General features: G+C 36.7%; 1 protein-coding gene and 1 pseudogene across 1 annotated transcript; one reads left to right on the top strand and one right to left on the bottom strand.

Annotated features, from left to right (window-relative positions):
* Positions 1 to 231: 231 nt before the first annotated feature.
* Positions 232 to 4351, top strand: LOC107583449 (transcription factor IIIB 50 kDa subunit-like; annotated as a pseudogene).
* Positions 4352 to 6996: 2645 nt separating this feature from the next.
* Positions 6997 to 11560, bottom strand: LOC107583448 (prolactin-releasing peptide receptor-like). The gene is made up of 3 exons (XM_016269643.1): positions 11518 to 11560; positions 9263 to 9718; positions 6997 to 7633 (listed from the first exon to the last, which is right to left on the bottom strand). The coding sequence occupies exons 2-3, from the start codon at positions 9688 to 9690 to the stop codon at positions 6997 to 6999; spliced, it is 1065 nt and encodes a 354-aa protein (XP_016125129.1). The 5' UTR covers positions 9691 to 9718; positions 11518 to 11560.
* Positions 11561 to 11977: the final 417 nt, after the last annotated feature.

Raw genomic sequence — 11977 nt, 5'->3', positions numbered from 1 at the left:
TTTTTTGGAAACAAAACTTTCTGGTATCCTAGTCTATGTCAGTGTTATTGTTGTGTGATTTTTATAGTATTATATTTTGAGTTACCCTTTGTTTTTATTTGTTTTTAATTTTAGTGTAAGTTTTAAGTTTATGTGCTTGCTTGCAAAGTCTCTTTGGGTGCGCTTACAACCACCCAAACTTTATCTACATGACCTTAACCAAGAAAGAGATCTTGGGAGGCTGTTGCGTACTCTCCGTCTGTGCAACTGGCCTGTTGCCATGGGAACCACTGGTTACCTGTTGGGAGTGGAAAATACGATATTGGGCGGCGTTTATCGAGAGTTTACAAAGGCTCTGAACATTGAGATCAGCACTATCGGCATCATGGACATGCTGGAAAGCTTCTGCTATGAGTATGTCTAACACTTTTATGACTTGCACAATGTCTTATTTGATGTAAAAGTCAGCTTGTTAACTTTCTGTGTTTTTTGTAGTTTCAAGCTGGGTCCTCAACAGATAGAGGTGTTTGCCCAACGGCTGGTGGACAGGACGTCTGCTTTGATTGAACTAGCCACTGATGCCTGGATAGTGACGGGCCGCCAGCCTTTGCCTCTCCTCATGGCAGCGGTGTATTTGGCCTGGCAGTCACTAAATCCTACGGTGAGGGACGGAATATTTTCGTAATAGTGTCATTAAGTGACTAACACTGAAAGTGAGACATTTGTGGTCCAGATAGCACACGTACATCTGCAAGATGTCCATTAAAGATCGACTCATAAAGCATCGTTTGTTTGCATGCATCTTACAGACGTCTGTAAGATGTCAGATTTATGCACATTCCAAATCATAAACACCTTAAAGACATTTTATAAATGTCTGTTTGACATCTAATAGGGAAACATCCTATAGACGTATTGCAGATGTGCAAACACTCTAAAAAATACGTCTTGCAGATGTAAATACTTGACTTACGTGACTTGTGACTTATGCTGGGTACACACCACAAGATAATCGGGCTGATTTTGGGCCGATTTCTCCCCTTCCGACAATCCTAGGTAATGTCCCGATTATCTTGGTGATTCTAAAGATTATCTTATCAGATTTTCCTGTGGTGTGAGGTGTGTCGGAGGTGCCCCGATCGCGAATCGTAAAAATTCAACATGTTGAATATTTACGATCAGAAATCCTGATGTGTGGGGGAACATCGCGGCACACCACGCACTATAGGAGCAAAACGGTTAAATCTAGGATTTTTTTGTCCTCATGTTTGTGATCTCTCACATTTTGAAGATCTAATAAGATTTAAAAAATCTTTTAGTGTATACCCAGCATTACATGTGCTATCATCAGTGCATTTTGTAAGACATTGAAATCTGACAAATGCATATACTGTGCAAAAGTTTTTTTTTTTTAAAGAAATTAACACTTTATTCAGCAAGGATGCTTTAAATTGATCGAAAGTGATGGTAAACACACTTATAAAGTTTCAATATATATATATATATATATATATATATATATATATAAAATTTCTACTCGGAATCCTTAAAAAAAAAAAAAGATTTTATGGTTTCCACAAAAATATTAGGTGGCACAACTGTTTTCAGAATTTAAACGGTCTGTTTTTCTAAGGTATTTAGATTGTATAAATGAATATAGGTAATCTTGACATTTTTATTTATTATTTTGAACTCAAGCCTCATCAATTCTAAAAACAGACATTACAAAAACTGTAAGGGACATGAAGGCAATTTCAAGCAAACTGAAAAACAAGGTGTGCAAAATAAATGTGTGAGATTAGTATGTATTTTCTTAATGGACTCGGAATCCTTAAAAAAAAAAAAAGATTTTATGGTTTCCACAAAAATATTAGGTGGCACAACTGTTTTCAGAATTTAAACGGTCTGTTTTTCTAAGGTATTTAGATTGTATAAATGAATATAGGTAATCTTGACATTTTTATTTATTATTTTGAACTCAAGCCTCATCAATTCTAAAAACAGACATTACAAAAACTGTAAGGGACATGAAGGCAATTTCAAGCAAACTGAAAAACAAGGTGTGCAAAATAAATGTGTGAGATTAGTATGTATTTTCTTAATGGATAAAACACATTTCTGTAAAAAAATTTGTGCTGGGCAATGATTAATCGCATCCAAAATAAAAGTTTTTGTTTATGTACATACTGTATATATATTTTCATATAATTTAAAATTTTTATATAAATACATTTAATATATAAACAATTTTTTTTTCTTAAATATACAGTGGGTACGGAAAGTATTCAGACCCCCTTAAATTTTTCACTCTTTGTTATATTGCAGCCATTTGCTAAAATCATTTAAGTTCATTTTTTTTCCTCATTAATGTACACACAGCACCCCATATTGACAGAAAAACATGAGCTCCATGATCATATGTGGAGATGGGAGAAAACTACAGAAAGACAAACATCACTGCAACACTCCATCGATTTGGGCATTATGGCAGTGTGGCAGGACTCAATTCTCTCTTCATTGTGGACACATGAAAACACACTTAGAATTTATAAAAAAGCAACTAAAGGACCCTCAGTCTGTGAGAAATAATATTCTCTGGTCTGATGAACCTCAATTCCAAGCATCATGTTTGAAGAAAACCAACTCTGCTCATCACCTGCAGAGTACCATCCCAAAAGTAAAGTGTGCTGGTAGCAGCCTCATGCTGAAGGGCTCGTTTTCAGCGGCAGGGACTGAGGAACTCGTCAGAGTAGAAGAAAAGCTCAGTGCACCAAAATATAGAGATAGCCTTAATGAAAACCCAGTCCAGAGCATTCAGAACCTCAGACTGGGCAGAAGGTTTACCTCCCAACAGGACAATGACCCTAAGCACACAACAAGAGTCAATTATAGAAAACTCTGTGAATGTCCTTCAAATATTCAAATCAAATATTTCTGGAGAAACCTGAAAATGTGCCTCTGCCCCCATCCAACCTGACAAAGCTTGAGAGGTGAAGAATGACTGATAATTGCCAAATGCTGATGAGCAAAGCTTGTCGCATCAAACAAAAAAGACTTGAGGCTGTAAAGGTGCATCAGCTAAATATTTACTTATGCAATGTACTTATTTCAGTTTTTTTATTTTTAATTAATTTACGAAGTTTTGACAATTCTGTTTTTGCTTTGTCAATATGGTGTATGTGTAGATTGATGTGGGAACAAAAGTACATTTAAGCAGTTTAGCATAAGGCAACAACATAACAAAATGTGAAAAAAATGAAGGGGTATGAATACTTTCGCAAGGCACTGTACATGCATGTGTGTGTATTTATATATACATAATAAATATACACAGTACACACACATATTATGTACACAAAACTCATTTTGGATGCGATTAATCGTTGCCCAGCACTAAAAAAATATTTATCAATGGACATGAAATGTACCCTATATTATATAATACATAATCTTTTGCAGGTCCGTATGAAATACTCCTTCAATAAGTTCTGCAAGATCGGACAAGCACCTGAAAAGTCGTGGTGCAGGAGCAGAGATTCGGTTGTGAGGCGGCTGAAAGAGCTGTGGGACCTGCTGTGTAAACTGGGCCGAGAGCTGCCTTGGCTGAAGGGCCGGCGAGGTGGAGCCCAACACCGTGGTCAAACTGGTGGATGACATCCTGAAGAACTGCAAGGCGTTGCTCATGAGGGCCGTTAGAAACTACGAACAACAACTGCAAAATGAGACCCAAACGACAGAATGCGACAAAGAGCCATCAGATTCAAACTGCTCTGATTCACCTTCCTCAAAGACTCCTGAGCTCGTGCATGCCGGTCAGGCAGAATGTGAGAATCCTCCTGATAAAGAAGCCACAGATTGTCAACTACCACCAAACTACTGGAGTAAAAGGCACTTGTTTTTACCTCGCTGCATGAAGAGTCGCAAGCGGGCGGAGGGTTGACGCTCCGCAGCTGGAAGGGACCGGAGATGAAGACATATCAGACAGTGAAATAGAATCATACACTCTTAAAAAATGCGGGGTTAAATATAACCGAGCGCTGGGTTAAAAAGGGACAAACCCAGCTATTGGGTTGTTTTAACCCAGCTATTGAGTTGTTTTGACCCAGCGGTTGGGTTGTATTGTATTGGGTCAAAACAACCCAATAGCTGGGTTTGTCCCTTTTTAACCCAGCGCTGGGTTATATTTAACCCCGCATTTTTTAGAGTGTACATTCACTCTCAGGATGAAATGGAAATGTATCGAAAGGTTCGGAAGGAGCTAAAGGAGGCATAATTGTGTCATAGTGTTTACGTATACTTAATTGCTGCTGATTTCCTGATACCATCAGTTTTTTTTATTATTATATTGATTTTATTGCACTGATTGTTCTGTTCATTGTTAATAAATGCATTTTTGTTTGAACTGGTGAATTTCTCAATTATTTGTTCTGTTTTATGTTGCAATGCCATTTTATTTAATTAGTGCTAGTGCTATTCAGTGCTGAATGGAATCCAATACTTGTTTCTTACTAATCTTGGGCTGCTGATTCCACAAATTTTTGCCCGTTGTGCTCTATCATGTTACTTTCTCACAAAATATGTGCTTTTCATAGCATTTTTGCTTTTGAAAACCATTTATAAGGTCACAAAGATAGGATTTCTATCTTCCTCTGAACAACTCTCTCACATGCATGACATTATTTTATGCCTAATCCTGATGTCAACTTTAGAATTATTGCCAGTGACAGTGCAAACAGGACCCAACTGTTTTCTATTTTTGTAATAATAATAATAATAATTTATAAACTTTAAGGTAAGACATTAAATGGCGTATTTTAACATTTATTTGTAAGTGATAAATTATACGTTGAACACTTTTTTTTTTTTTTTGTAATTTAAAAACAAATCTTTTGACATTTGACTGCTGTTATTTTGATAAGTGCATTAAAGCTGATACATATTTATAATTAGAAATATTTTCATTATTACGCAAACATACTATGTAATGGAAAGTTTTATTGATATTTTAACTCTATCTAATTAGGTCAAATTAAGCAGGATTTTTTTTCAAGATGCAGGGCTGTTGTGAATAGCCGTGATTTATGATCACACTCTAAAAAATGCTGGGTTAAATACAACCCAGTGCTGGGTAAAATAGGGACAAACCCAGCAATTGGGTTATTTTGTCCCAGCGGTTGGGTTACTACCCAGAAGGTTGGGTTAAACATTTAACCCAGCCGCCGGGTCAAAACAACCCAATTGCTGGGTTTGTCCCTATTTTACCCAGCACTGGGTTGTATTTAACCCAGCATTTTTTAGAGTGCAGAATGTATAATCGTGCCGGAGCCTGTAATTTCATGTTGTTTGATTTATGCTTGTGCTTTTTGCATAAATTGCAGCTTCTAAAATCCATATGTCCAAAACAAATTGATTTTCTGTTAACATATTGGCCTTTTGGATGACCATTCCAGGAACGTTCATTTCCTAGATCCTGATATTATTAGCGTTGAACTCGTGATGGCATTATTAGTAGGCTATGTGCTGGTTGCCTGAGGCTGTAATACAGACTGTTTCAAATGTCGTCACGATGATTTAAAGTGCCTGTTCTCATGTTGTCTTATTTGTATGGTCCTTCATGAGAGCTGTTGGTTTTAAGATCAATTGCTGCTTTGAACAAAAGCCCTTCTGGCGACAGGAACTCAGTCGCCGACTTGCATTCTGATGTCTGATGCATTTACACAAGGTATTGTACACTTGAAAATATTAGAAAGTCATTGCGTTAGATAGGCTAGCACAGAATATCAATCTAACCGCGAACCGGCATTTACTTCAAAAGAAAGCATAGTTAATGTGGTGATCTATACCTGTGATTGCTCTGCCAGGACATCTGTGCCAACTTGAGAACTGACTTGAAATACATGCTGCTTAAGGGGTTGGAGTCAGCAAGATTACTCATTTATGAAATGATTCAAAAGTGACAGCAAAGACATTTATAAAATGTTTTTTTTACTTTTTAATCATCGTAGAATCATGAAACAACGGTATCACCGTTCACACAAAAATATTACACAGCAACACTGATAATAATAAATGTTTGATCAGCAAATTGCCATTAAAATATGTTAAAATAGAAAACACTTTTAATTAAATTAAAGCATTTAAAAAAAAATCATACCGACCCCAAACATTTGAACAATAGGCTACACATTCAATTAAAAAAATACCAAACGCCAACTGATTAAATATAAATCTTTATTTTTTTGAATGAATAGCATGCAATAATTTAAACATCTTGCACAAGCTTTCTCCTCAAAACACAGATAAATAAGTTGACTTTGTTGTTCTCTCTATTTTTTTCTTTTGTGTGTGTGTGTGTGTGTTTGACTCAAATGCTTGTCCCTATAGGCTCTTCCATTCATTATGAATCAGACTTTAACATCTCTGATTATCATGCGAGTGTTCACATATTGCACTGCACATTCACAGTGTACTCAATGATCACAAAATCCTCTTGATTCATGATTCATAAGCAGGAAATTGCTAATGGAAAAAAAGTGAATGGCAAAAAAGAGGCATTAATCAAAACTGACCCTGTTTACTTCTTCAATACAAGTTTCTGGATTTATTCTTTTGTAATGTCTTTGTAAACTTTCAGCAAAACGGATAGTCTTGGTCAGACCCTTCAATTCCTTTTTAAATTAAGGTCACCAACATCTCCACCTTTCAGAGACTCTTCTCACAACCCATTTAGTTCCTGATGGATAAAATTAACTCCCGTCCTTTATTTCACACCAAATATCCTGTTTTACTCCCAAAACATCACATTGCAGGAGCAAAATGGGTTGCAAATGCCACTTTATGTACACTCTTAAAATAAAGGTGCTTCACGATGCCATAGAAGACCCTTTTTGTCTAAATGGCTCCATAAAGAACCTTTCTGTTTCACAAAAGGTTCTTTACTGTTATTTACATTTCGTGGGCCATTTAGATCTTAAATAGCACTTAGTGTTTTCAGCCTTTCTGAAGCCATGAGTGGCATCATAGCACGACGCTCGCTGTGGCGCAGTGGTTGGCCGGTATACCGATGCGACGGTGGCAGGTGAACATCTTGCGCAGCTCGGCGCGGAAACGGTCGTGAAGCCAGGCGTACAGGAACGGGTTGCAGCAGGACGAGCTCATAGCGCACAGATGACACAACAGCTGGATCAGCAGGAAATGGCGCTTGTTGATGAGGCGGATGTCGATGTCGCGCAGGACGTTGAACACGTGGATGGGCAGCCAGCAGACTCCGAACGCCGCCACCACTAGAGACACCAGCCTGAAGATCTTCCGCTTGCGCGCCCGCTGGGCCTCGGCCTGGTCGCGCGTCCGGTGTCCGGGGGCCACGCAGTTGCGAAGTTTGACGGAGATGCAGAGGTAAGAGACGCAGACTGCGGATAAAGGCAGGATGTAGGTCAGTAGCAGCGTGCTGTAGGCGTACACCAGTCGCTGGGTCTCCTGGCCCAACCAGAACTCCTCGCAGATGGTTAGCCCCTCGTCTCTAAACTCCACATGATACGTGTGGGCCACAGCGGGGGCGACCAGCACACACGACAGCAGCCAGATCCCAGACAGCACATAAGCGCAGGCAGCCATTGAGATTCGCTTCTTTAAAGGGTGCACTGTAGCGTAGTACCTGTTACAACACACAGAGATTTAGGCATTGTTATATATATTATATTTGTGTGTTTACTATTGTGCTTTTGCATTATCAACACACCTTTTTCCTGTTTAACACTGTAAAGCTGCTTTGACACAATCTGTATTGTAGCCTATATATAAAGGTGTCTTGACTCACTCGATATTATTATATTATATTATATACAGTATTACCCCAAACTAAATAACAACAAAACACATTATATTTTGTATAAAGAAAATGTGCCTATATTTTTTACCATTATATATTTACCATAACAGTTTTTTTTAAACATTAAACACATTTAATGCTTATTAGGCTACTGTGTTTCATCTAGACATTTTAATACATTATATTTATTATTAACATTAATAGAATAATTTTGAAATAATTCTCAATTTCTGCATTAAAATATTTTACTTCTCAACAGAATCAATAGTTATATTTCTACCGTAGCAAAAAAAAAAACAGTATTTTTTTCTTTCAAACATTGCCCCAAAATTAAATCAAATAATAATAAACATTATATTTTGTATTAAGAAAATGAAGCCTGTTTTTTTTTTAGAACTATTAGTATTTTTTTAGAACTATTAATGTTTTTTGTACCATTAAGCACTTTTACCCACACATTTTTATTACTGTAGTTCATCTAGACATTTTACTTTGGAGTTTTTGTTTTTTAAATGTCTTATTCTCATTAATAGAATAATGCATACACAATTCTCATTTACTCATTTATATTAATTAATACAGAATTAATATAGTTATATTTTACTATAGTAAAAACTGCAGTAATGCATTTTCAAATTATGTTCCTTTCAAATTTTACTCTAAAAACATTTAACCATATTAAACCATTAAACACTTTTCCCCTCCTTATTACTGTAATTCATACTGTAATACTGGACATTTGACTTATTATTACTCCCACTAATAAAATATATATATATTTTTTAATATAATAGCAGAATATTATATGAAATATAACATAATAATGCATAATAATTCTCATTATTTACTCATTTATATTAAAACCATGTAAATTCTCAGAATCAATTTAATTGTATTTTTACTATAATAAAAGAAATGCAGTAATACAGTGTTTTTATTTATTTAAATCAACATTTATTCAATACAAATTAAAAAATTCATATTATTACATCATTATTTATTTTTGACATTTGTAGTACAAATAAATTGAATATTGGTAATGAGAATCACAATGCAAAACTACAATAAAACAAATGTTTCTACAATAAAACACAATTATTTCTTTCTATATGGGATTTATGGGGTGAAATATGATGCAGACATGTCCTTAACAGATTTTATGAGTAAAGAAAGCAAGAAACAGTTTTAATTTGGTCAACAAACATCAAAACAGCATGGATAGTGACCCTCCTCTCAAACTGCAGTCCTCACTTCCTAAGCCAAACCTCTAATGATCTCCAAAGTCCTTCAGCATAAAAAAGATGAAACCCTTTTCAAAAGAACCATCACTCTGTGCACATCCTCTGGACACCCTTTCATCTCAAGTGATCTGACCCACTTCAACCACACTTAGCTTTGATATCTGCGTCTCGTAACATTAGCGAGATCATTAGAAGGTCAGGTGCTTGCACTCACCTGTCAACCGCGATAGCCGTGAGAGTGAAAACGGACACGTATACAGTGACGGGCTGGACCAGGAACACCAGGTAGCACATGAAGCGGCCGAACGTCCACCCGTGAGGGCTAAAGGCGTAGGCCAGCGTGAAGGGAACGCAGGTCACACACATCAGCATGTCTGAGAAGGCCAGGTTGCCGATGAAGAAGTTGGTGACGTTGTGCATCTTCCTTGAGCGGCAGATGACATAGATCAGAAGGTAGTTGCCAAAGACGCCCACCAGCACCACAAGAACGTAACAGGGGATGATAAGCGGCTTGAAGGTCTGCAGCAGGGCGACGTCTGCAAAGGGATAGTTGTGAGGGGCCGTGGCGTTTTGGACCACCGTCACCTCGTACACTTGGCTTCCAGGAGGCTCTTCAACATCTTGCCAGCCAGAGCCCTCCATCCTTTGATCACAATGCTCCTGTCTCCTGCTGGACGAAAAACACAAAGGTCATCGCTGATTGATGTGTGATATTCAGTGTGGGTTTTCAGCTTCGTAAACTTTCACATTTGTTCTCGCTCAGTCTTGAATACTTTGTTACATAACTACTCAGTTGTTATTTAAAATGCTTTAATGTAACTATATGAAAGTGACTTCAGAAAATGAAGGTCTTAAAATAGCTTTTTGTTCACTTTTTCCAAAGCTTTTTAAAACATAGCACTCTTTGCCTGCAGTGATGCATTTTTCCAAAGAGCCTGTGTACTTGTACCGTCAAACAATAATTATGAATGTCAAAGCTTAAATGCTTAAATTCAAACGTTTCATGTAATTTGTGCAAATACAAAAATACTTAAATGCCAGTCATTTGATGAATTGGCATTAGGCTATATTCTCTGGTCTTTGCAAAAGCAAAGCTTTGCAGTTTCATAAAATGCTCCATTTCAAACAGAAGTTGCATATTGAAGTTGCACTGTGAAATGTAGGATTATAGAAGCGACTATATTTCTGGGTGCTGAAATATCCATTTCTACATTAATGTACTTTCACCGTCAAACAAGAATGAAAAATGTCAAATGTTAGCAGGTAAGCGCTGCTTAAATTCAAACATTGCACTCATGTAATTTTTGCAAATGCAAAAAGACATTTAAATGCCAGTCATTTGATGAATTGGCATTATATTCTCTTGCTGAGTTCAGGTTTGCAAAAGTGAAACTTTGCAGTTTCATAAAATGCCCCCTTTCAAACATTGCATGGTAAGAAGTATGAAATAACTACAGTATAGAGGTTACACTATTCCTCAATAGAAGCTACTGAATTCAATATGTTTGCCTGCTTAAAAATTAATCAATAAAATATTGATAAGCAGTTGACATTGAATTGATTTATAAAGTGTTTTAAACTGCATTTTCTTATTCTTTTAATATTCATTTGCAAGCAGGTTTTAAGATCTTTTAAATTGGGAGGTACTGAATACCTGTACTTGTAAAAATGAATATATTTCATACATCTGGAGTTCATTAACATCTCTAAAGACTAAACCAAGTTTGTAATGTCATCATATTCATAAGGGCAGCATCTTATCACATAGAATCTGCTAATGATGACAGTAGATAAAAGCCCTTTGACTAAATATAGATTATACATCAGAATAAAGGTCATGGTGCCTTACCTATATGGTCTGAAAAGGTATTAGATAATTATGTTCTTTGTGGAAGTGAGTCTGCAGCACCATAAATAAACCAATTCATTCTCTATAAGTGTTAATTACCTCTGGAAGGGTAGAATATAATAATGATAATGATCCTCCATTCAGAAATAAAGCTTCCTGTCTTTGGTTACACCCTTATAGAGCTTCCCAAATGACCTCTCAAGACTCCGAAAAGGTAAGCTGTCACCGAGGCGTTACCCTGAGGTACAAAAGCTAAATGACTACATATTTGTAGCCTACCTTATTAAATGGTACATATTAATACGTTAAAAGTACAAATTAGTACTTTTACAAATCAGTAGGTACCGTACCACCAAAATGAAGAAACTTAAGGTATGAAATATTTTTGATAAAAGATTTAATCATTATAGAGCTCATTAACAGCACACACAAGCTGCAAAATTAAACAGATGCCTATAGCTCTCTTCACCCTTGACAGCCTGTAGCCTAAATGCAGAACTCTCTAATAAATGCCTGCTGTTATAGCCTATCTGTTGACTGCACAAATAAGAAAAATCGATGCACGGTACAATTACCAGTAAAAAAGATATTTACTTTAGAATGTAAAAATATGACATTACCTAAGATAAAGAGATACTCCTGCTTCTGAGTGGTGTGTGATGCACGTTCTCTCCGGTGCGGTGCGCAGTGTCTCCAAACGGCGCGTCGGCTCCGGCTTCAACAAGCAAACCACATACATCAGCGAGAGACTGAACGTGCTGCAGTAACAAGTCTTTCACAACTGTCGCTCGCTTACTCATGCAAACTGAAGCTCAACTTCTGTCACCATGAGTCAGTAAGGCTCGAACCCCCTCAAAAGAGGTTAAAAAAAAGAAGGGGAGAAAAAAAGAAAGAAATTATTTGATCTATCTGTCGGTCGGTCTGTCCAGGGCTGGACTGGGACAAAAAAATCGGCCCTGGCATTTTTTGGTCCAGGCGGCCCATCACCACTTCGATATATATAAATATATACACACACTATACCAGTCAAACGTTTTTGAACAGTAAGATTTTTTATGTTTTTTAAAGAATTCTCTTCTG

Source organism: Sinocyclocheilus grahami, unplaced genomic scaffold, assembly GCF_001515645.1.
Source record: "Sinocyclocheilus grahami isolate Dianchi unplaced genomic scaffold, SAMN03320097.WGS_v1.1 scaffold53.1, whole genome shotgun sequence".
NCBI classification, from domain to species: domain Eukaryota; kingdom Metazoa; phylum Chordata; class Actinopteri; order Cypriniformes; family Cyprinidae; genus Sinocyclocheilus; species Sinocyclocheilus grahami.
The sequence above is the reverse complement of the archived record's forward strand: the minus strand, read 5'-3'. Positions and strand labels throughout refer to the sequence as shown.